The sequence below is a fragment of the Notolepis coatsorum genome (genome assembly GCF_963971535.1).
Source record: "Notolepis coatsorum genome assembly, chromosome: 4".
Taxonomy (NCBI): Eukaryota; Metazoa; Chordata; class Actinopteri; order Aulopiformes; family Paralepididae; genus Notolepis; species Notolepis coatsorum.
The window spans coordinates 13454688-13480517 of record NC_140168.1 but is presented as its reverse complement, the minus strand read 5'-3'; the positions used below and the strand labels follow the sequence as shown (position 1 = coordinate 13480517).

Sequence of the window (25830 nt, the reverse complement as noted above, 5' to 3'; positions counted from 1 at the left end):
ACAACATGCGGACAACATGCAGACCACAGGCGGACAACATGCGGACAACAGGCGGACCACAGGCGGACCACAGGCGGACCACAGGCGGACAACAGGCGGACAACAGGCGGACAACATGCGGACAACATGCGGACAACAGGCGGACAACATGCAGACCACAGGCGGACCACAGGCGGACCACAGGCGGACAACATGTGGACAACATGCGGACAACATGCGGACAACATGCAGACCACAGGTGGACAACAGGCAGACAACAGGCAGACAACAGGCGGACCACAGGCGGACAACAGGCGGACAACAGGCAGACAACAGGCGGACCACAGGCGGACAACAGGCAGACAACAGGTGGACAACATGCGGACAACAGGTGGACAACAGGCAGACAACAGGCGGACAACAGGCGGACCACAGGCGGACAACAGGCGGACAACATGCGGACAACAGGCGGACAACAGGTGGACAACAGGCAGACAACAGGCGGACCACAGGCGGACCACAGGCGGACAACAGGCGGACAACAGGTGGACAACAGGCAGACAACAGGCAGACAACAGGTGGACAACATGCGGACAACATGCGGACAACAGGCGGACCACAGGTGGACAACAGGCGGACAACAGGTGGACAACATGCGGACAACATGCGGACAACAGGCGGACCACATGTGGACAACAGGCGGACCACATGCGGACAACAGACGGACCACAGGCAGACAACAGGCGGACCACAGGTGGACAACAGGCGGACAACAGGTGGACAACAGGTGGACAACAGGCGGACAACAGGCGGACAAGAGGCGGACAACAGGCGGACCACAGGCGGACACCATGCGGACAACAGGCAGACAACATGCGGACAACAGGTGGACAACAGGTGGACAACAGGCGGACAACAGGTGGACCACAGGTGGACAACAGGCGGACAACAGGTGGACAACAGGCGGACCACAGGTGGACAACAGGCGGACAACAGGTGGACAACAGGCGGACAACAGGCGGACAAGAGGCGGACAACATGCGGACAACAGGTGGACAACAGGTGGACAACAGGCAGACAACATGCGGACAACATGTGGACAACAGGTGGACAACAGGCGGACAACATGCGGACAACAGGTGGACAACAGGCGGACAACATGCGGACAACAGGTGGACAACAGGCGGACAACAGGCGGACAACAGGCAGACAACAGGCGGACAACATGCGGACAACATGCGGACAACAGGCGGACAACATGCAGACAACAGGCGGACAACAGGCGGACAACAGGCGGACAACATGCAGACAACAGGCGGACAACAGGCGGACAACATGCGTACAACATGCATACAACAGGCGGACAACAGGCGGACAACATGCAGACAACAGGCGGACAACAGGCAGACAACAGGCGGACAACATGCAGACAACAGGCAGACAACATGCAGACAACAGGCGGACAACAGGCGGACAACAGGCGGACAACAGGCGGACAACATGCAGACAACAGGCGGACAACAGGCGGACAACAGGCGGACAACATGCGGACAATAGGCGGACAACAGTCGGACCACAGGCGGACAACAGTCGGACCACAGGCGGACAACAGGCAGACAACAGGCGGACCACAGGCAGACAACAGGCGGACAACATGCGGACAACAGGCGGACAACAGGCGGACAACATGCGGACAACAGGCAGACCACAGGCGGACAACAGGCGGACAACATGCGGACAACAGGCGGACCACAGGCGGACAACAGGCGGACAACAGGCGGACAACAGGCGGACAACATGCGGACAACAGGCAGACCACAGGCAGACAACAGGCGGACAACAGGCGGACAACATGCGGACAACATGCGGACAACAGGCGGACAACATGCGGACAACAGGCAGACAACAGGCGGACAACATGCGGACAACATGCGGACAACATGCGGACAACATGCGGACAACAGGCGGACAACATGCGGACAACATGCGGACAACAGGCGGACAACAGGTGGACAACAGGCAGACAACAGGCGGACCACAGGCGGACCACAGGCGGACAACAGGCGGACAACAGGTGGACAACAGGCAGACAACAGGCAGACAACAGGTGGACAACATGCGGACAACATGCGGACAACAGGCGGACCACAGGTGGACAACAGGCGGACAACAGGTGGACAACATGCGGACAACATGCGGACAACAGGCGGACCACATGTGGACAACAGGCGGACCACATGCGGACAACAGACGGACCACAGGCAGACAACAGGCGGACCACAGGTGGACAACAGGCGGACAACAGGTGGACAACAGGTGGACAACAGGCGGACAACAGGCGGACAAGAGGCGGACAACAGGCGGACCACAGGCGGACACCATGCGGACAACAGGCAGACAACATGCGGACAACAGGTGGACAACAGGTGGACAACAGGCGGACAACAGGTGGACCACAGGTGGACAACAGGCGGACAACAGGTGGACAACAGGCGGACCACAGGTGGACAACAGGCGGACAACAGGTGGACAACAGGCGGACAACAGGCGGACAAGAGGCGGACAACATGCGGACAACAGGTGGACAACAGGTGGACAACAGGCAGACAACATGCGGACAACATGTGGACAACAGGTGGACAACAGGCGGACAACATGCGGACAACAGGTGGACAACAGGCGGACAACAGGCGGACAACAGGCAGACAACAGGCGGACAACATGCGGACAACATGCGGACAACAGGCGGACAACATGCAGACAACAGGCGGACAACAGGCGGACAACAGGCGGACAACAGGCGGACAACATGCAGACAACAGGCGGACAACAGGCGGACAACATGCGTACAACATGCATACAACAGGCGGACAACAGGCGGACAACATGCAGACAACAGGCGGACAACAGGCAGACAACAGGCGGACAACATGCAGACAACAGGCAGACAACATGCAGACAACAGGCGGACAACAGGCGGACAACAGGCGGACAACAGGCGGACAACATGCAGACAACAGGCGGACAACAGGCGGACAACAGGCGGACAACATGCGGACAATAGGCGGACAACAGTCGGACAACAGGCGGACAACAGTCGGACCACAGGCGGACAACAGGCAGACAACAGGCGGACCACAGGCAGACAACAGGCGGACAACAGGCGGACAACATGCGGACAACAGGCGGACAACAGGCGGACAACATGCGGACAACAGGCAGACCACAGGCGGACAACAGGCGGACAACATGCGGACAACAGGCGGACCACAGGCGGACAACAGGCGGACAACAGGCGGACAACAGGCGGACAACATGCGGACAACAGGCAGACCACAGGCAGACAACAGGCGGACAACAGGCGGACAAAATGCGGACAACATGCGGACAACAGGCGGACAACATGCGGACAACAGGCAGACAACAGGCGGACAACATGCGGACAACATGCGGACAACATGCGGACAACATGCGGACAACATGCGGACAACAGGCAGACCACAGGCGGACAACAGGCGGACAACATGCGGACAACAGGCGGACCACAGGCGGACAACAGGCGGACAACAGGCGGACAACAGGCGGACAACATGCGGACAACAGGCAGACCACAGGCAGACAACAGGCGGACAACAGGCGGACAACAGGCAGACAACAGGCGGACCACAGGCGGACAACAGGCAGACAACAGGTGGACAACATGCGGACAACAGGTGGACAACAGGCAGACAACAGGCGGACAACAGGCGGACCACAGGCGGACAACAGGCGGACAACATGCGGACAACAGGCGGACAACAGGTGGACAACAGGCAGACAACAGGCGGACCACAGGCGGACCACAGGCGGACAACAGGCGGACAACAGGTGGACAACAGGCAGACAACAGGCAGACAACAGGTGGACAACATGCGGACAACATGCGGACAACAGGCGGACCACAGGTGGACAACAGGCGGACAACAGGTGGACAACATGCGGACAACATGCGGACAACAGGCGGACCACATGTGGACAACAGGCGGACCACATGCGGACAACAGACGGACCACAGGCAGACAACAGGCGGACCACAGGTGGACAACAGGCGGACAACAGGTGGACAACAGGTGGACAACAGGCGGACAACAGGCGGACAAGAGGCGGACAACAGGCGGACCACAGGCGGACACCATGCGGACAACAGGCAGACAACATGCGGACAACAGGTGGACAACAGGTGGACAACAGGCGGACAACAGGTGGACCACAGGTGGACAACAGGCGGACAACAGGTGGACAACAGGCGGACCACAGGTGGACAACAGGCGGACAACAGGTGGACAACAGGCGGACAACAGGCGGACAAGAGGCGGACAACATGCGGACAACAGGTGGACAACAGGTGGACAACAGGCAGACAACATGCGGACAACATGTGGACAACAGGTGGACAACAGGCGGACAACATGCGGACAACAGGTGGACAACAGGCGGACAACATGCGGACAACAGGTGGACAACAGGCGGACAACAGGCGGACAACAGGCAGACAACAGGCGGACAACATGCGGACAACATGCGGACAACAGGCGGACAACATGCAGACAACAGGCGGACAACAGGCGGACAACAGGCGGACAACATGCAGACAACAGGCGGACAACAGGCGGACAACATGCGTACAACATGCATACAACAGGCGGACAACAGGCGGACAACATGCAGACAACAGGCGGACAACAGGCAGACAACAGGCGGACAACATGCAGACAACAGGCAGACAACATGCAGACAACAGGCGGACAACAGGCGGACAACAGGCGGACAACAGGCGGACAACATGCAGACAACAGGCGGACAACAGGCGGACAACAGGCGGACAACATGCGGACAATAGGCGGACAACAGTCGGACCACAGGCGGACAACAGTCGGACCACAGGCGGACAACAGGCAGACAACAGGCGGACCACAGGCAGACAACAGGCGGACAACATGCGGACAACAGGCGGACAACAGGCGGACAACATGCGGACAACAGGCAGACCACAGGCGGACAACAGGCGGACAACATGCGGACAACAGGCGGACCACAGGCGGACAACAGGCGGACAACAGGCGGACAACAGGCGGACAACATGCGGACAACAGGCAGACCACAGGCAGACAACAGGCGGACAACAGGCGGACAACATGCGGACAACATGCGGACAACAGGCGGACAACATGCGGACAACAGGCAGACAACAGGCGGACAACATGCGGACAACATGCGGACAACATGCGGACAACATGCGGACAACAGGCGGACAACATGCGGACAACATGCGGACAACAGGCGGACAACAGGTGGACAACAGGCAGACAACAGGCGGACCACAGGCGGACCACAGGCGGACAACAGGCGGACAACAGGTGGACAACAGGCAGACAACAGGCAGACAACAGGTGGACAACATGCGGACAACATGCGGACAACAGGCGGACCACAGGTGGACAACAGGCGGACAACAGGTGGACAACATGCGGACAACATGCGGACAACAGGCGGACCACATGTGGACAACAGGCGGACCACATGCGGACAACAGACGGACCACAGGCAGACAACAGGCGGACCACAGGTGGACAACAGGCGGACAACAGGTGGACAACAGGTGGACAACAGGCGGACAACAGGCGGACAAGAGGCGGACAACAGGCGGACCACAGGCGGACACCATGCGGACAACAGGCAGACAACATGCGGACAACAGGTGGACAACAGGTGGACAACAGGCGGACAACAGGTGGACCACAGGTGGACAACAGGCGGACAACAGGTGGACAACAGGCGGACCACAGGTGGACAACAGGCGGACAACAGGTGGACAACAGGCGGACAACAGGCGGACAAGAGGCGGACAACATGCGGACAACAGGTGGACAACAGGTGGACAACAGGCAGACAACATGCGGACAACATGTGGACAACAGGTGGACAACAGGCGGACAACATGCGGACAACAGGTGGACAACAGGCGGACAACAGGCGGACAACAGGCAGACAACAGGCGGACAACATGCGGACAACATGCGGACAACAGGCGGACAACATGCAGACAACAGGCGGACAACAGGCGGACAACAGGCGGACAACAGGCGGACAACATGCAGACAACAGGCGGACAACAGGCGGACAACATGCGTACAACATGCATACAACAGGCGGACAACAGGCGGACAACATGCAGACAACAGGCGGACAACAGGCAGACAACAGGCGGACAACATGCAGACAACAGGCAGACAACATGCAGACAACAGGCGGACAACAGGCGGACAACAGGCGGACAACAGGCGGACAACATGCAGACAACAGGCGGACAACAGGCGGACAACAGGCGGACAACATGCGGACAATAGGCGGACAACAGTCGGACAACAGGCGGACAACAGTCGGACCACAGGCGGACAACAGGCAGACAACAGGCGGACCACAGGCAGACAACAGGCGGACAACAGGCGGACAACATGCGGACAACAGGCGGACAACAGGCGGACAACATGCGGACAACAGGCAGACCACAGGCGGACAACAGGCGGACAACATGCGGACAACAGGCGGACCACAGGCGGACAACAGGCGGACAACAGGCGGACAACAGGCGGACAACATGCGGACAACAGGCAGACCACAGGCAGACAACAGGCGGACAACAGGCGGACAAAATGCGGACAACATGCGGACAACAGGCGGACAACATGCGGACAACAGGCAGACAACAGGCGGACAACATGCGGACAACATGCGGACAACATGCGGACAACATGCGGACAACATGCGGACAACAGGCGGACAACATGCGGACAACAGGCGGACAACATGCGGACAACAGGCGGACCACAGGCGGACCACAGGCGGACAACAGGCGGACCACAGGCGGACCACAGGCGGACCACAGGCGGACAACATGCGGACAACATGCGGACAACATGCGGACAACATGCGGACAACAGGCAGACAACAGGCGGACAACATGCGGACAACATGCGGACAACATGCGGACAACATGCGGACAACATGCAGACAACAGGCGGACCACAGGCGGACCACAGGCGGACAACAGGCGGACCACAGGCGGACAACAGGCGGACAACAGGCAGACAACAGGCGGACCACAGGCGGACCACAGGCGGACAACAGGCGGACAACAGGTGGACAACAGGCAGACAACATGCGGACAACATGCGGACAACAGGTGGACAACAGGCAGACAACAGGCGGACAACATGCGGACAACATGCGGACAACAGGCGGACAACATGCGGACAACATGCGGACAACATGCGGACCACATGCGGACAACAGGCGGACAACAGGCGGACAACAGGCGGACAACAGGCGGACAATAGACGGACAACAGGTGGACAACAGGCGGACACCAGGCAGACAACAGGCGGACAACATGCGGACAACAGGTGGACAACAGGCGGACCACATGCGGACAACAGGCGGACCACATGCGGACAACAGGCGGACAACAGGCGGACAACAGGCGGACAACAGGTGTACAACAGGCGGACACCAGGCGGACAACAGACGGACAACAGGTGGACAACAGGTGGACAACAGGCGGACACTAGGCGGACAACAGGCGGACAACAGGCGGACAACAGGCGGACAACATGCGGACAACAGACGGACAACAGGTGGACAACAGGCGGACAACAGGCGGACAACAGGCGGACAACAGGCGGACAACAGGCAGACAACAGGTGGACAACAAGCGGACAACAGGCGGACAACATGCGGACAACAGGTGGACAACAGGCAGACAACAGGTGGACAACAGGCGGACAACATGCGGACAACAGGTGGACAACAGGCGGACAACAGGTGGACAACAGGTGGACCACAGGTGGACAACAGGCAGACAACAGGTGGACAACAGGCGGACAACAGGCGGACAACATGCGGACAACAGGTGGACAACAGGTGGACAACAGGCGGACAACAGGTGGACCACAGGTGGACCACAGGCGGACAACGGGCGGACAACAGGCGGACAACAGGCTGACAACAGGCGGACAACATGCAGACAACAGGCGGACAACAGGCAGACAACAGGCAGACAACAGGCGGACAACAGGTGGACAACAGGCAGACAACAGGTGGACAACATGCGGACAACAGGTGGACAACAGGCAGACAACAGGCGGACAACATGCGGACAACATGCGGACAACAGGCGGACAACATGCGGACAACATGCGGACAACATGCGGACCACATGCGGACAACAGGCGGACCACATGCGGACAACAGGCGGACAACAGGCGGACAACAGGCAGACAACAGGCGGACAACAGGCGGACAACAGGCGGACAACAGGTGGACAACAGGCGGACACCAGGCGGACAACAGGCGGACAACATGCGGACAACAGGTGGACAACAGGCGGACCACATGCGGACAACAGGCGGACCACATGCGGACAACAGGCGGACAACAGGCGGACAACAGGCAGACAACAGGTGGACAACAGGCGGACACCAGGCGGACAACAGACGGACAACAGGTGGACAACAGGTGGACAACAGGCGGACACCAGGCGGACAACAGGCGGACAACAGGCGGACAACAGGCGGACAACATGCGGACAACAGACGGACAACAGGTGGACAACAGGCGGACAACAGGCGGACAACAGGCGGACAACAGGCGGACAACAGGCAGACAACAGGTGGACAACAGGCGGACAACAGGCGGACAACATGCGGACAACAGGTGGACAACAGGCAGACAACAGGTGGACAACAGGCGGACAACATGCGGACAACAGGTGGACAACAGGCGGACAACAGGTGGACAACAGGTGGACCACAGGTGGACAACAGGCAGACAACAGGTGGACAACAGGCGGACAACAGGCGGACAACATGCGGACAACAGGTGGACAACAGGTGGACAACAGGCGGACAACAGGTGGACCACAGGTGGACCACAGGCGGACAACGGGCGGACAACAGGCGGACAACAGGCTGACAACAGGCGGACAACATGCAGACAACAGGCGGACAACAGGCAGACAACAGGCAGACAACAGGCGGACAACAGGCAGACAACAGGCGGACAACAGGCGGACCACAGGCGGACCACATGCGGACCACAGGCGGACAACAGGCGGACAACAGGCGGACAACAGGCGGACCACAGGCAGACCACAGGCGGACCACAGGCGGACCACAGGCGGACAACAGGCGGACAACAGGCGGACAACAGGCGGACCACAGGCGGACAACAGGCGGACAACAGTCGGACCACAGGCGGCCCACAGGCGGACAACAGGCGGACAACAGGCGGACAACAGGCGGACAACAGGCGGACCACAGGCGGACCACAGGCGGACAACAGGCGGACAACAGGCAGACAACATGCGGACAACAGGCGGACAACAGGCGGACAACAGGCAGACAACAGGCAGACAACATGCGGACAACAGGCGGACAACAGGCAGACAACATGCGGACAACAGGCGGACAACAGGCGGACAACAGGCGGACAACAGGCAGACAACATGCGGACAACAGGCGGACAACAGGCGGACAACAGGCGGACAACAGGCGGACCACAGGCAGACCACAGGCGGACCACAGGCGGACCACAGGCGGACAACAGGCGGACAACAGGCGGACAACAGGCAGACAACAGGCGGACAACAGGCGGACAACAGGCAGACAACAGGCGGACAACAGGCAGACAACAGGCGGACAGATATAAGAGGACAAAGCACAGATGGGTTGAAGGACGAAAGACACAGGATGCATTTTGAGGCAGTGAGTCAGTGACCAACACTATTTTACATCATATTTGTTGCCTGTAACAATATTTTACATATTGATTGAAACATTTATTTATACTCAGGTGAGCTCTGAGGTGAGGCCACCTCATTTACAGAACTGCCGAGTGTACAACGAGATAAAGCAACAAAACAATGTGCAGTGCAAATCAGTTAAAAACAGTTACAACATTTAGAATCATTTAGAAATGAAATCAGACATTTAAATTCCCTAAGGGAAGGAAGAAACTTCCGACTTTAACTTTGATTGAATGTCATTCCAACACTATATTTGTTGTCTACACCCCAATTTGTTACAGATGTGAATCCCCATCTCATTTACAGGCAATACTTTCCATATCCGCATCAACATACAGTATTTTCTATCTATGTAATTAACCTTGTAATTATATTTCACTTTCGTACACATCAATGTCAACATGCACTAGTTTCCTGTGTGTTGTGACTGTATTCTGGCTGTGTCAGGTACATCATGATGTTAAACCCTACTGTACTTCCTGTGTGTTGTGACTGTATTCTGGCTGTGTCAGGTACATCATGATGTTAAACCCTACTGTACTTCCTGTGTGTCGTGACTGTATTCTGGCTGTGTCAGGTACATCATGATGTAAAACACTACTGTACTTCCTGTGTGTCGTGACTGTATTCTGCCTGTGTCAGGTACATCATGATGTTAAACACTAACTTCCTGTGTGTCGTGACTGTATTCTGGCTGTGTCAGGTACCATCATGATGTTAAACCCTACTGTACTTCCTGTGTGTCGTGACTGTATTCTGGCTGTGTCAGGTACATCATGATGTTAAACCCTACTGTACTTCCTGTGTGTCGTGACTGTATTCTGGCTGTGTCAGGTACATCATGATGTTAAACCCTACTGTACTTCCTGTGTGTCGTGACTGTATTCTGCCTGTGTCAGGTACATCATGATGTTAAACCCTACTGTACTTCCTGTGTGTCGTGACTGTATTCTGGCTGTGTCAGGTACATCATGATGTTAAACCCTACTGTACTTCCTGTGTGTCGTGACTGTATTCTGACTGTGTCAGGTACATCATGATGTTAAACACTACTGTACTTCCTGTGTGTCGTGACTGTATTCTGGCTGTGTCAGGTACATCATGATGTTAAACCCTACTGTACTTCCTGTGTGTCGTGACTGTATTCTGACTGTGTCAGGTACATCATGATGTTAAACCCTACTGTACTTCCTGTGTGTCGTGACTGTATTCTGGCTGTGTCAGGTACATCATGATGTTAAACACTACTGTAACTTCTTCCTGTGTGTCGTGACTGTATTCTGGCTGTGTCAGGTACATCATGATGTTAAACACTACTGTAGCTTCCTGTGTGTCGTGACTGTATTGCATGTATCACAGACTCAGCTTCCTAGTAAACGAGATTTGTGTCCCCCTGAATCTGATGTTAAACACATACCTACTGTACTACTACTACTATGGGTGAGTCATGATGACATGGAAGTGGACTGTGAGAGACTAATATAACCCATGATATGGAGATTAACCCTTTCACTACCACACTACTGAATGTTAACCCTTCACTACCACACTACAGAAGGTTAACCTTTCACTACCACACTACAGAAGGTTATACCTTTCACTACCACACTACAGAAGGTTAATCTTTCACTACCACACTACAGACGGTTAGTTTGGTAGTGAAAGGGTTAAAAACAACACTCACTTGTTCTTTGAAGTTGTCCAGGGTGGGCGGGTTTTTCTTCAGTTCATAGTCAGCGTACAGCTCCGCCTCCTCCGTGCTGAGGACGTGGCCATACAGCAAGAACTGCCTCATGAACTCAGACCTACACACACACTCACACACACACACACACACACACACACACACACACACACACACACACACACACACACACACACACACACACACACACACACACACACACACACACACACACACACACACACACACACACAGTTAAATATGTAAACATTCAAGACTTAATAAAGTACAGTAGAACACACAGTGCCTCTCTATTTCTCTCTCTCTCTCTCTCTCTCTCTCTCTCTCTGTCTCTCTCTGTCTCTCTCTCTCTCTCTCTCTCTCTCTCTCTCTCTCTCTCTCTCACACGCACACATGGTTAAATATGTAAACAGTACTTAGTGAGAGTGTCTCTCTGTCTCTTACACACACACACACACACACACACACACACACACACACACACACACACACACACACACACACACACACACACACACACACACACACACACACACACACACACCTGTCGTCTGTCCAGAGGTAGCGGTAACTGACAAACGTCCCCTGGTATTCCTTGGCCTGAAAGATAGAAACATATTTTTGCATATGGTAAGCCTCCTGCATATGTTTGTGCTACAGCGCTGAGTTGAAAATAAATCTCGCACCTTAGCGATGGCGGCGCGCGCCCTGGATCTGATGACAAGGCACAGTTCTGACAGGTCCACCATCTCATCTATGTCCGACTGGAAGAGACCATAGAGAATAAACATGATTTATCTTGATTCACAAACATTTCCAAGGTTAACCGTCTGTAGTGTGGTAGTGAAAGGTTAACCTTCTGTAGTGTGGTAGTGAAAGGTTAACCGTCTGTAGTGTGGCAGTGAGAGGGTTAACCGTCTGTAGTGTGGTAGTGAACGGTTAACCTTCTGTAGTGTGGTAGTGAAAGGGTTAACCGTCTGTAGTGTGGTAGTGAACGGTTAACCTTCTGTAGTGTTGCAGTGAAAGGGTTAACCTTCTGTAGTGTGGTAGTGAAAGGTTAACCGTCTGTAGTGTGGTAGTGAAAGGTTAACCTTCTGTAGTGTGGTAGTGAAAGGTTAACCTTCTGTAGTGTGGTAGTGAAAGGTTAACTGTCTGTGTGGTAGTGAAAGGTTAACCGTCTGTAGTGTGGTAGTGATAGGTTAACCGTCTGTAGTGTGGTAGTGAAAGGGTTAACCTTCTGTAGTGTGGCAGTTAAAGGTTAACCGTCTGTAATGTGGTAGTGAAAGGTTAACTGTCTGTGTGGTAGTGAAATGTTAACCGTCTGTAGTGTGGTAGTGAAAGGGTTAACCTTCTGTAGTGTGGTAGTGAAAGGGTTAACCGTCTGTAGTGTGGTAATGAAAGGTTAACCTTATGTAGTGTGGTAGTGAAAGGTTAACCGTCTGTAGTGTGGTAGTGAAAGGTTAACCGTCTGTAGTGTGGTAGTGAAAGGGTTAACTGTCTGTAGTGTGGTAGTGAAAGGTTAACCTTCTGTAGTGTGGTAGTGAAAGGTTAACCTTCTGTTGTGTGGTAGTGAAAGGTTAACCGTCTGTAGTGTGGCAGTGAAAGGTTTAACCTTCTATAGTGTGGTAGTGAAAGGTTAACCGTCTGTAGTGTGGTAGTGAAAGGTTAACCGTCTGTAGTGTGCTAGTGAAAGAGTTAACCGTCTGTAGTGTGGTAGTGAAATGTTAACCGTCTGTAGTGTGGTAGTGAAAGGTTAACCGTCTGTAGTGTGGTAGTGAAAGGTTAACCGTCTGTAGTGTGGTAGTGAAAGGTTAACCTTCTGTAGTGTGGTAGTGAAAGGTTAAACTTCTGTAGTGTGGTAGTGAAAGGTTAACCTTCTATAGTGTGGTAGTGAAAGGTTAACCTTCTGTAGTGTGGTAGTGAAAGGGTTAACCTTCTATAGTGTGGTAGTGAAAGGTTAACCTTCTGTAGTGTGGTAGTGAAAGGTTAACCTTCTGTAGTGTGGTAGTGAAAGGTTAACCGTCTGTAGTGTGGTAGTGAAAGGTTAACCTTCTGTAGTGTGGTAGTGAAAGGTTAACCTTCTGTAGTGTGGTAGTGAAAGGTTAACCTTCTGTAGTGTGGTAGTGAAAGGTTAACCTTCTGTAGTGTGGTAGTGAAAGGTTAACCTTCTGTAGTGTGGTAGTGAAAGGGTTAACCTCCTGTAGTGTGGTAGTGAAAGGTTAACCGTCTGTAGTGTGCTAGTGAAAGGTTAACCGTCTGTAGTGTGGTAGTGAAAGGGTTAACCTTCTGTAGTGTGGTAGTGAAAGGTTAACCTTCTGTAGTGTGGTAGTGAAAGGTTAACCGTCTGTAGTGTGGTAGTGAAAGGTTAACCGTCTGTAGTGTGGTAGTGAAAGGTTAACCGTCTGTAGTGTGGTAGTGAAAGGGTTCATTCCTGAAAATTTTGGAGACACGTGGAGAACTGAGTGTGCCCCTCTCTGTGTCCGTCCATCACCCACCTGGTAGTGATCTAACAGCTTGTGCTTGGCCACCCTGGGTATGAAGGACGCCATGTTGGTGATGTCGGCCACCATCTTATCCACGATGTCGTAGAAGTTGCCCCGGCGGCCGTAGTCCAGCGAGGGTTCGAAGGTCATCTCGTCGGCGTTGAGGACGAGCTGGACCTCGAAGAGCGGCGAGATGCGCTGGGCCGGGTCCGTGTTGTCCATGAAGTACTGCAGGGAGCAGCGCACGGCGCCGGTGAAGCCCGTCAGCACCACGCGGTCCACGTGGTCCGTGTAGGACCGCCACTCAGCAGCGTCCGGGTCGGACACGCCCAGCAGAGACTGGTTCTCCTGGAGGGTTATAGGTGGGTCAGGGGGTTCGAGTTTAAGTTTACCTTTATTTGGATCCCCATTAAGCTGTTACAAATGGCAACAGCTACTCTTCCCGGGGTGCACACAAAACAATAAATACAAACAAACAAACATCATAATTAGGGATGCTCGATATTGGCTTTTTTACCGATACCGATATATCGATATTGTCCAACTCTTAATTTCCGATACCGATATCAACCGATAGTGATATATGCAGGGTCCCCCCCCCCCCCCCCTAAAAACGGAATAATTTCAGGTAATTAACATTACATATCTCTTGTTGTGGAATTAACACAACATTATGCATACTTTTGACAATAAATAAAATCTGAATTTGTTCTTACAGGCTTGCCTAGTTAAATAAAGGTTATGGAAATGTAAAAAAAAAGAAAAATGTAAAAAGATAAATATTCATCACATTTTTATGCCAATATCGCCCGATAATATCGGTAGGCCGATAATATCGGACATCCCTAATCATAATTAAGAATAAAACCAACAATAAACATACAGAACAATATACATAACATAATCAAACATAATCCCCCCCCCTACACCCATCCAACCCAACCCACCTCATTACATTAGCATTATACCAAAATATTACAAAATGACAAGTAAAATAATAAAATGTTATATTTCAAGCATTGTGCCTGTAGCCAAAAGTAACCTTTACTTGCTTTTTTAAGCTTTTGTTGCTTGTTGCCTGAGTAATTATATATGGCAACCTATTCCACTGTGAGATGGCCCTATACATAGCAGCTCTTGAGTGAATGAGTGAGTGAGTGAGTGAGTGAGTGAGTGAGTGAGTGAGTGAGTGAGTGAGTGAGTGAGTGAGTGAGTGAGTGAGTGAGTGAGTCGAGTGAGTGAGCGAGTGAGTGAGTGAGTGAGTGGTTTTCCTGTGTATTGCGTGTTCCCATGCATGCGACGCAAATTATTTGCTGATAATTACTATCTCATTTTATTCTGGTGTCAGTTTACTACATGTAGGTGGTCTGTCTGGTGCTTTCTGTGTACTGTGGACAGTATACAGTATATAACCTGTGCTAACTATACTCTCATAGTCCACTTCCATATCATGGGTTATATTAGTCTATCCCGATATGTGTGTATGTACAGTATATGTCTTGTGTATGTACTTCCAGCAATATGTTATGTACTGTATGTGTATATGTATGTTATATGTATCATGTACAGTATGTACCTCCAGCAATATGTTATGTACTGTATGTGTATATGTAAGTATATGTCTTGTATATGTACCTCCAGTAGTGTATGTTATGTACTATGTGTACAGTGCTTTTGTATATATGTATAGATTGATTGATTGATTGATTGATTGATTGAACATTTTAATTGACATATTGCAGAATGGGTACAAAACAGTAGTTTCAAGTTTCTTTAATAGTTGTCATACAGAAGTACAGAATACGTTTGTACAAAATGCTTCTTACTGTTGCGCTCCAGAGACTGTGCATGACAAGATAAGTATGAAATAAAAACATAGTAAAAATTAGAAGTAAAAAAAGAGGTCACAGTGTTCAGTTTAGACATATGTACAATGTTCGTAGACGTAGTTACCATACAATATACAATACTGTGCAGTGTACTAATATACAATACTATATAGTGCAAGGCATAAATGGACGAGGTGCAGTTTAGGTACAATTCACAGTAGGTGTACGAGTTGTAGTGCAAATCCTTTATCAATAAATATAAAGTGTAAGTGTGTTTGTGTGATCTAAAGTGTGGAGAGTGGGTGCTGCAGTGTGTTGTTTGTTTGAGTGAGTGTGTGCGTGTGGGTGTGTGTGCTGTGTGCATTTGATGGTTGTTGCATAGTGATTATTGTTCGTTTAGCGATTATTGTTCGTTTAGCAGCCTGATGGCCTGGGGATAGAAGCTCCTTCTGAGTCTTTCTGTGCTCGCCTTAAGACTCCGGTATCGCTTGCCTGACGGCAGCAGTTCAAAGAGGCAGTTGTTCGGGTGGCTCGAGTCCTTAATAATTCTCTTAGCCTTCCCCTTGCACCGCTTGTTGTAAATGTTCTGGAGGGTGGGAAGCCCCCCTCTAATTGTGCGTTCGGCTGAACGTGTCACTCTTTGTAGTCTGCTACGGTCTTGTGCAGTGCTATTCCCAAACCAGGAGGTGATGTTGCCGGTCAGGATGCTCTCTATTGTACATGAGTAGAAGTTCCTAAGGATCTTCTGACTGACTTGGAACTTCCTTAGGCGCCTGAGGAAGTAGAGGCGTTGTCGTGCCTTCTTCACAACACTGTCAATGTGTGTGGTCCATGTCAAGTCCTCGGATATGTGGGCTCCGAGGTACTTGAAACTGTTCACTCTCTCAACCGGTGCCCCGTCGATGCTGAGGGGGCTGTAGTCCTTGACCCCCGACCTCCTGAAGTCCACAATCATCTCTTTTGTTTTGCTGACGTTCAGGGAGAGGCAGTTCTCCTGACACCACTGTGACAGGTTCTCTACCTCTTCCAGGTAGGCCCTTTCGTCGTTGGCAGAGATCAGGCCCACCACTACTGTGTCATCAGCAAATTTGATGATGGTGTTGTTGTTCCGCTGTGCTACGCAGTCATGTGTGTACAGGGAGTAGAGGAGCAGCTCAATACACACATTAAGGGGATGCAGACCAGAGAAAGACTTTCGTCTTGTTTACATCAGGGTCCTCCATTTTCAATTAATAATGACATTTATGACATACACATACAGATAAACAGTACTGTTACGTCCAGACATTTATGACATACAAGACATACAAATATACAGTACTGTTTATTTACAGACTACCTCCAGTAGTGTATGTCATGTACTATATGTCGATATGCCGAAACCCGTCCAATCTTTCGCCGTCGACTAAAGACGCACTTCTTCAACCATTTACATTTACATTTACATTTAGTCATTTAGCTGACGCTTTTATCCAAAGCGACTTACAAGTTCTGTGCGACAAGACAGCAAGAAGGGTATAACTCTATCAGCTGAGTAACAATGTTCATCAAAGTGTTGCGTGTTACAGTGTAGGTTAGTTTATTAGGACAAGTGCATGACATTAAGGTTAGTCGGGGTTAGATTTTTTTTTTTTTTTTTTTATTATATCATTTCAGATAATGTCTGACCATTATCTACAATAAAGAATTTAAATAAAAAAAATATATAAATTAAAATCTAACCCTAACTAACTTACTGTCATCATGCACTTGTCCTAATTAACTAACCTACACTGTAACACTTTGATGAACATTGTTACTCAGCTGTGCCCTCTTCCTGATGACTTGTCGTACAGAACTTGTCAATCGCTTTGGATAAAAGCGTTTCAGCTGAATGACTAAATGTAAATGTGTGTCTTACCTGCAGCAGTGTGTGTATCTGCTCCCCAGTGTCGGTCACCATGGCGTACTGCTTGTCTCTTACCTGAAGCAGTGTGTGTATCTGCTCCCCAGTGTCGGTCACCATGGCGTACTGCTTGCTGACGCTCTCCTCCACGTCAGAGAAGAGGAGGAGGACGGCGCCGCGAGTCTTCCTGGTGATGAAGGCCTGGTGGCTGAACCTCCCCATCAGAGCCCGGATGGCCTCCGCGTTGGCCTTGCTGCTCTGCACCCGGCTGGACACCCCCTGGGCACGGGAGGGAGGGAGGGAGGGAGGGAGGGAGGGAGGGAGGGAGGGAGGGAGGGAGGGAGGGAGGGAGGGAGGGAGGGAGGGAGGGAGGGAGGGGGGCACAGAAGATACACTTATATATAGAATATACACTTATATATATAGAATATACACTTATATGTAGAATATACACTTATATATATATAGAATATACACTTATATGTAGAATATACACTGATATATAGAATATACACATATATATATATATACACTTATATATATATATAATATACACGTATTTATATAATATACACATATAAATATAGAATATACACGTATACACTTTAGGGATGCTCGATATTGGCTTTTTTACCGATACCGATATACCGATATTGTCCAACTCTTAATTTCCGATACCGATATCAACCGATATCAACCGATACCGATATATGCAGGGTTTCTGTTATGGTTTGTAACCGACCCCAATCGCACAACACAAGACAGGTATGAGAGTAAGCCAAAATAGGGCATTTATTTCTTACATAACAAAAAGCGGCACAGTCCCTTTAAGGGAGAACACAAAAACACTAGAGTAAAGGAAAACTGGAAAATGCGGCACTGTGCCTTTAAGAGGCGAACAGGCTAAGGGACTAAGGCTAAGGGCCAGGGCTAATGGTGCGTTCACGTCAGGTGGGAAGAAGCGGAAGAAGCAGCTTCCGACTGGGAAAAGCCATTCACGTCAGCCTCCTAGTGGTAATTCCTACTAGGTCATATGGGAGTTTTTTATATACCCCGATATCTCCCACTTCGCGTCCCGAAATGCGGAAGTATCAACCATCATGGCAGCAAGCTTGACGGCGATGTCGGCAATACAAGGTAAATACAAATAAAAATGATCACTTTGATCACATAATCAGAATAATACAATCATACTGCTGTACTCTTCATATGAAAAACGAGCTATACTTGCTGCTGTTCGTCTACAGTTGATTTTAAAGTAACTTGCTAACGACTTGTAGCAATAGGTTAGCAGTAGGCTAACAGTAGGCTAAGATCGCCATCTTGGATGTGGGCGTTTCCTCGAGTTCAACGCGTGAATGCTTCCTAGTTGTAGCAACGAGATGTCATCTGGTTCGTCCGCTTCTTCCCACCTGACGTGAACGCACCATAAGGACCAGGGCTAAGTGTCAGGGAGAGGGGGACAGGGACAGAGGCCCGGAGAGGCGGGCTGGAGACAGGGACAGAGAACAGGGTTAAGGCCTTGGACAGGGCGAGGGCCAGAGCTGCTTACAGGGATGAGGACAGGGTTCCGACGGCGGAGGCCTGGCACGGGGACAGGGGCCCGACGGCGGAGGCCTGGCACGGGAACAGGGGCCCGACAGCGGGGGCCTGGCACGGGGACAGGGGCCCGACAGCGGGGGCCTGGCACGGGGACAGGGGCCCGACAGCGGGGGCCTGGCACGGAGATCCTCTTCGTCCCTACTCGGATGCTGCAGACGGGCAGCGCAGAACAAAGGGGTCCCAGGGGACCGGGGCGAAGAGACGCATCCTCCCGTGGAAATAGGGAGCGATGCGCGCCGGCTTGACGTCTGGAGTGGGAACACTGGAAAACCTCCCGTAGAGAATTAGAGAGCGAAGATGGTGTCCCACTCCAGGCACAGAGACAGGTGGTGATGGCTGGCACGTCATCTCACGCCGGAGACGCGGCAGGAGATGGTAACGTACAGGATGGTAACCGTACAGAACTCCATGAACACAGAGTGAACATAGATACAGATACAGAACGAACACAGAGTCCAGAACACAGAACGACCCGACAAGGACTGGAGGGGAGTCTGCAACCTAAGTACTCTCCAGCAGATTGCAAACTCCCAACAGGTGCGTGAGGGTAGAGGAACAGAATGTCCAAGGGTGGGGGCTGGTGAAGAGTAGGAGGCAGGCAAAAGTTCTCACAAGGGTGGGGGCTGGTGAAGAGAGTAGACAGGGAAAAGCTCAGGGAACAGGCGAATCCTCACAGTACCTTCCCCCCCACGGGAGCCACCGAGCGACCGAAAAAAGCAGACAGCGGGGCAGGGGACATGACAAAGCAACAAACAAAAAAAATTGGCCATGCTAGCAGGGGAAGCTACACCTAAATTGGGGCTAGCAGAGGGACTGGGTAGCTGCCAGAGCATTGCTAGCTACAGGGCCTATGCTAGCTGTACTGCTACATTAGCATAGAGGCTGCGCTAGCTGCCGGAGCTAGGCTAGCAGACAGGGCTGGACTAGCAAAGGAGAACAAGCTAGCTGGAAGGACAGTCCTAGCTGTGGAGAACAGGGTAGCTAACAGGGGAGCTAACGAGGCTAACAGGGGAGTCAACAGGGGAACTAACAGGGGAACTAGAGGGAGCTAGAGGGAGCTAGAGTGGGTTAGAGGGAACTAGAGGGAACTAACAGGGGCTAACTCACATACACTGTCTGTGCTGGCTGGGGTCGTCGACTGGTCGGGTCGTACTGTTATGGTTTGTAACCGACCCCAATCGCACAACACAAGACAGGTATGAGAGTAAGCCAAAACAGGGCATTTATTTCTTACATAACAAAAAGCGGCACAGTCCCTTTAAGGGAGAACACAAAAACACTAGACTAAAGGAAAACTGGAAAATGCGGCACTGTGCCTTTAAGAGGCGAACAGGCTAAGGGACTAAGGCTAAGGGCCAGGGCTAAGGACCAGGGCTAAGTGTCAGGGCCAGGAACAGGGGCACTGGAGAGGGGGACAGGGACAGAGGCCCGGAGAGGCGGGCTGGAGACAGGGACAGAGAACAGGGTTAAGGCCTTGGACAGGGCGAGGGCCAGAGCTGCTTACAGGGATGAGGACAGGGTTCCGACGGCGGAGGCCTGGCACGGGGACAGGGGCCCGACGGTGGAGGCCTGGCACGGGAACAGGGGCCCGACAGCGGGGGCCTGGCACGGGGACAGGGGCCCGACAGCGGGGGCCTGGCACGGAGATCCTCTTCGTCCCTACTCGGATGCTGCAGATGGGCAGCGCAGAACAAAGGGGTCCCAGGGGACCGGGGCGAAGAGACGCATCCTCCCGTGGAAATAGGGAGCGATGCGCGCCGGCTTGACGTCTGGAGTGGGAACACTGGAAAACCTCCCGTAGAGAATTAGAGAGCGAAGACGGTGTCCCACTCCAGGCACGGAGACAGGTGGTGATGGCTGGCACGTCGTCTCACGCCGGAGACGCGGCAGGAGATGGTAACGTACAGGATGGTAACCGTACAGAACTCCATGAACACATAGTGAACATAGATAGATAGATAGATAGATAGATACAGAACGAACACAGAGTCCAGAACACAGAACGACCCGACAAGGACTGGAGGGGAGTCTGCAACCTAAGTACTCTCCAGCAGATTGCAAACTCCCAACAGGTGCGTGAGGATAGAGGAACAGAATGTCCAAGGGTGGGGGCTGGTGAAGAGTAGGAGGCAGGCAAAAGTTCTCACAAGGGTGGGGGCTGGTGAAGGGTAGGAGGCAGGCAAAAGTTCTCACAAGGGTGGGGGCTGGTGAAGAGAGTAGACAGGGAAAAGCTCAGGGAACAGGCGAATCCTCACAGTTTCCACCCCCCCAAAACATTTAATAATTTCAGGTAATTAACATTACATATCTGTTATGCATACTTTTGACAATAAATAAAATCAGAATGTGTTCTTACTTGCTTGCCTGGGTAAATAAAGGTTATATAAATGTAAAAAAAACTATTTTTTTCCGATATCACATTTTAATGCCGATATCGGCCGATAATATCGGTAGGCCGATAATATCGGACATCCCTAATACACTTATATATAGAATATACACATATATAAAGAATATACACGTATTTATATAATATAAACGTATATATATATAATATACACGTATATATATCTAATATCATCATCATCATCATCATCATCATCATCATCATCTTCATTTTACGTCCTTTTTCCCCACTACACAGTGAGGTTGGACGGGCCGATGACTCCACGCCACTGGGCACGGTGTTGTGCCATGTCTTCATGTATCTCCAGATCCCTCATATCATTTTCCACACATCCCCTATACGTCTGCTTCGGTCTCCACGTATATATATATATATATATAGAATATACACTTATATATATATATAGAATATACACGTATTTATATAATATAAATGTATATTATACCACACTACAATATACACTACAAAGAGGTAATGGTTAACCCTTTCACTACCACACTACAGAAGGTTAACCCGTTCACTGCCACACTACAGGCGGTTAACCCTTTCACTACCACACACTACAGCAGATGAACCCTTTCACTAATACCAAGGGTTAACACTTTCACTACCACACTATACAGAAGGTTACCTTTTCACTACCACACTACAAAGGGTTAACGCTTCCGCTACCACATTACATAAGGTTAACCCTTTTACTACCACACTACCCCCCCCCCCCCCCCCCCCCCCCCCCCCTCTACCTCAAAGAACTCATCACCCCTCAACCCTCCCCTCCTCACGACATCTCCACTCCGGCGAGGCAAACCTCCTCCAGCGCCCAAGGACCAAACTCCGAACCATGGGGGATTGGGCTCCCAGTGTGTGGAATGCTCTCCCTGACCACCCGAGAGCACCACAGACGGTGGATGGTTTTAAAAAGGGCCTAAAAAAACGAATCTTTTTAATAGAGCCTTTTGTTGATTTTTATCTAGTTTTAGCTCCACACATTTTATGTTCTTTTAACAGTTTTAGCCCTTCTTATTTTATGTTTTTTTCTACTCTTTTACTAGTTCTAGTGTTCTTTTGACTCCTTACTAGTTTTAGTCTTGCTTATTTTACATTTCTACTCCCTTGCTAGCTTTTATGTTTTTCTTTTACAAGTCAAGTCAAGTCAAGAGTTATATTTGTCACGGCATACAAGCATACAGTGAAATGCGGGTAGCGCTTTGAGATTTGCTCCACAACTATAAAGCGCCCTACAAATCAAATATATTATTATTATTATTATTATTATTATTATTATTATTATTATTATTATTACTTACAAACTTCTCAGGACAATTTTGGCACAGTCTAACGGTTTCTTTTTGGAGATTAGTTCGTAGCTAAGAACAGGATTTACGAACGTGGAAAGGCAGTCGTAGATAGGACAGACTGGTGTGTGCCCGTGTTCTTAATAAGGGCTTTATTTGGGAGAAATCATTGGTGATTGGGGCGATTGAATAGAATAGAATAGAAATACTTTTATTATCCAGAGGGAAATTTGACACCCTGCAAATCGCTCAACATTAAACATTTAGACAGAACAGGTCACAAATAAGAATAACAAAACAAATCAAATTGCCTAAGATAAGAGTAGAATAAAATAGAATAAAAATGGAATAAAATATACAGTAAATAAATACAGTAAAAATATACTGAGTGAGGTCTACAGTAGGTGTGTAATATTGCACAGTGCTGTTTCAAACGTAAGAGTAAAAGGTCCAGGAAGATAGTACTGTCACTCTGTGCTCAGTGATGCAGTGAGGCACAGTGATGCGTTGTAAAGTCTGATGGCTGTTGGAATGAAGGACTTCCTGTGCCGTTCAGTGGTGCATTTAGGTAGTGTGAGCCTAGCACTGAACATGCTTCTCCTGTCAGCCAAGTCTGTGTACAGTGGGTGGGTGGGGTTTTCCCTGATGACCTGGAGCTTAGCAAGGCTCCTCCTCTCCGCCACCCTCGCTAGGAAGTCCAGCTCCACTCCAACCACGCTACTGGCCTTCCTGACCAGCTTATCCAGCCTGTTTGTGTCCCCTGCTCTCAGTCCGCTGCCCCAGCAGGTCACAGCATACAAGAAGGCGCCCGCCACCACCGACTCATAGAACATCCTCAACATCCTTGTACAGACATTGAAGGATCTCAGCCTTCTGAGGAAGTAAAGTCGGCTCTGGCTCTTCTTGTACAGTGCCTCTGCGTGTTTTGACCCGTTCAGTTTGTTTGTTGGGGCGACAGTGGCTCAGGAGGTAGAGCAGTCGTCTGGTAGTCGGAAGGTTCCCGATTCGATTCCCGCTCCTCCTGGGCAGCGTGTCGAAGTGTCCTTGAGCAAGACACTTAACCCCTAACTGCCGGTTGATGTGCAGGTTGGCACCTTGCATGGTTGCCTCTGCCGTCGGTGTGTGAATTGAATGTGAGGAACAAAAATTGTAAAGTGCTTTGGATAAAAGCGCGATATAAAGAATGCACCATTTGATTGCATTCACATCGATTCTATAGACATCCTCTGAATTTTATAATAATAATAATAATAATAATAATAATAATAATAATAATAATAATAATAATAATAATAATAATAATAATAATAATAATAATAATAATAATAATAATAAATAATAAATAAATATTTGTATCATTAACAATTATGTTTTACATTTATAGTCATGACTCAACAAGGCATTGTGATGTCCGAAAATAAATAAAAGCACTACAAAAAAAGCAAATGACAGTGAATACATAAATGAATGAATAAGAAGTAAACTCAATCGCACATTCTGCTCTCTGCACATCCCATTCCTTTCATGTAGGCTATATATATTTGCCATGTTGTATTAATTGGCCATATACCATATTGTTCACTATTGTTGGTTTTATTTCATTTTTACATTGCTTAGTGTGCACATTGTAAGAGCCAGTGGAGAAACATTCCACTACTCATTTTACTGTTCACAAGTTGAACCCACACAAATGACAACAGACACAAAGGATAGATTTAACGGATTCCATATAAATCGATAGTTTATTAGCAGCAATGCAACAAATTATGCACATGGAGCGGCGCGCTCCTGGGCAGCTGTGCTCAGCGCTAGACCTACACACACACACACAACCACACACAATACGGCATATCTACTGGTGCTGGAAGATATCGCTGATCGTGCACTGAGGAAGGAGAGTACCGCGACCATGCAGACCTATTCGCAGAGAGCGATGAGTATCTAGTGGGATGCTTCAGGCTATCAAGACCTGGCTTCAGGCTATCAAGACCTGGCTTCAGGCTATCAAGACCTGGCTTCAGGCTATCAAGACCTGGCTTCAGGCTATCAAGACCATTGGAGTTTCTATCCCCAGGCCATCAGGATGCTCAATGACAATGACACTACAGTATGTAACAACTAGAGGTGGGCATAGATAATTTTTTTTAATCTAGATTAATCTATCTGCAATCCTGGATTTAATCTAGATTAATCTAGATTAAAATGGCTCAAAAAAAATAAAAAAAACCTGCCGAAGGTATTAAAAATATGTGTGTTCTACCCAAATAATGACCAGAAGTAAGTCCTTACTTTTTCTTTCCTCCTTATGTTTCTCAGGCCAGGTGGCCCATTACACCATGAGCCCATCTCCCGTTTCCAAAATGCATTACAGACTGTTTGAAAAAGCTGTTTTGCTATGATAATTGGTAATGAAATATCAAAATAATGTTCAATAAGATGTACTTGTGTTTAATAAGTTGTTTTATTCAGAAGTTAACACAAATAAATAATATTACCAGTACAGTATCTAGCACACTCTCAGGAGCAAAACAGAAAGAAGCAGTTGATCAGCCAGTCAGCAGTTGATCAGCCAATGCAAATCAACTGCTCCAGTGGAGTTGCTCAGTGGCCAATGGTGTCAACTGTGGTTGTACTGGGCAGCTCCCAGGTGTGAATGGAACTGTGTGAATGTGAAGCAGGGCGTTCCTGAAAAATAGCATCTGTGCTCAGCGAACCTACCCTGGGTAAATAAAGGTAAAAAAAAAATGTAATTTTATTTATTTTTTATTTTTTTAGATTAATGCGTTAATTATATTATCGCGCGA

The 25830-nt window shown here is 50.0% G+C and overlaps 1 protein-coding gene across 1 annotated transcript in view; it reads right to left on the bottom strand.

Moving 5' to 3' along the window:
• LOC311226411 (dynein axonemal heavy chain 11-like) overlaps positions 1 to 25830 on the bottom strand; it is a gene marked incomplete at both ends in the record, with an annotated part of 709106 nt that overhangs the window by 649606 nt on the left and 33670 nt on the right. The window contains 5 exon segments of the mRNA XM_084311837.1: positions 11505 to 11625; positions 12070 to 12125; positions 12212 to 12289; positions 14021 to 14356; positions 17801 to 18001. Of these exon segments, the coding sequence (XP_084167963.1) occupies positions 11505 to 11625; positions 12070 to 12125; positions 12212 to 12289; positions 14021 to 14356; positions 17801 to 18001 (792 nt within the window).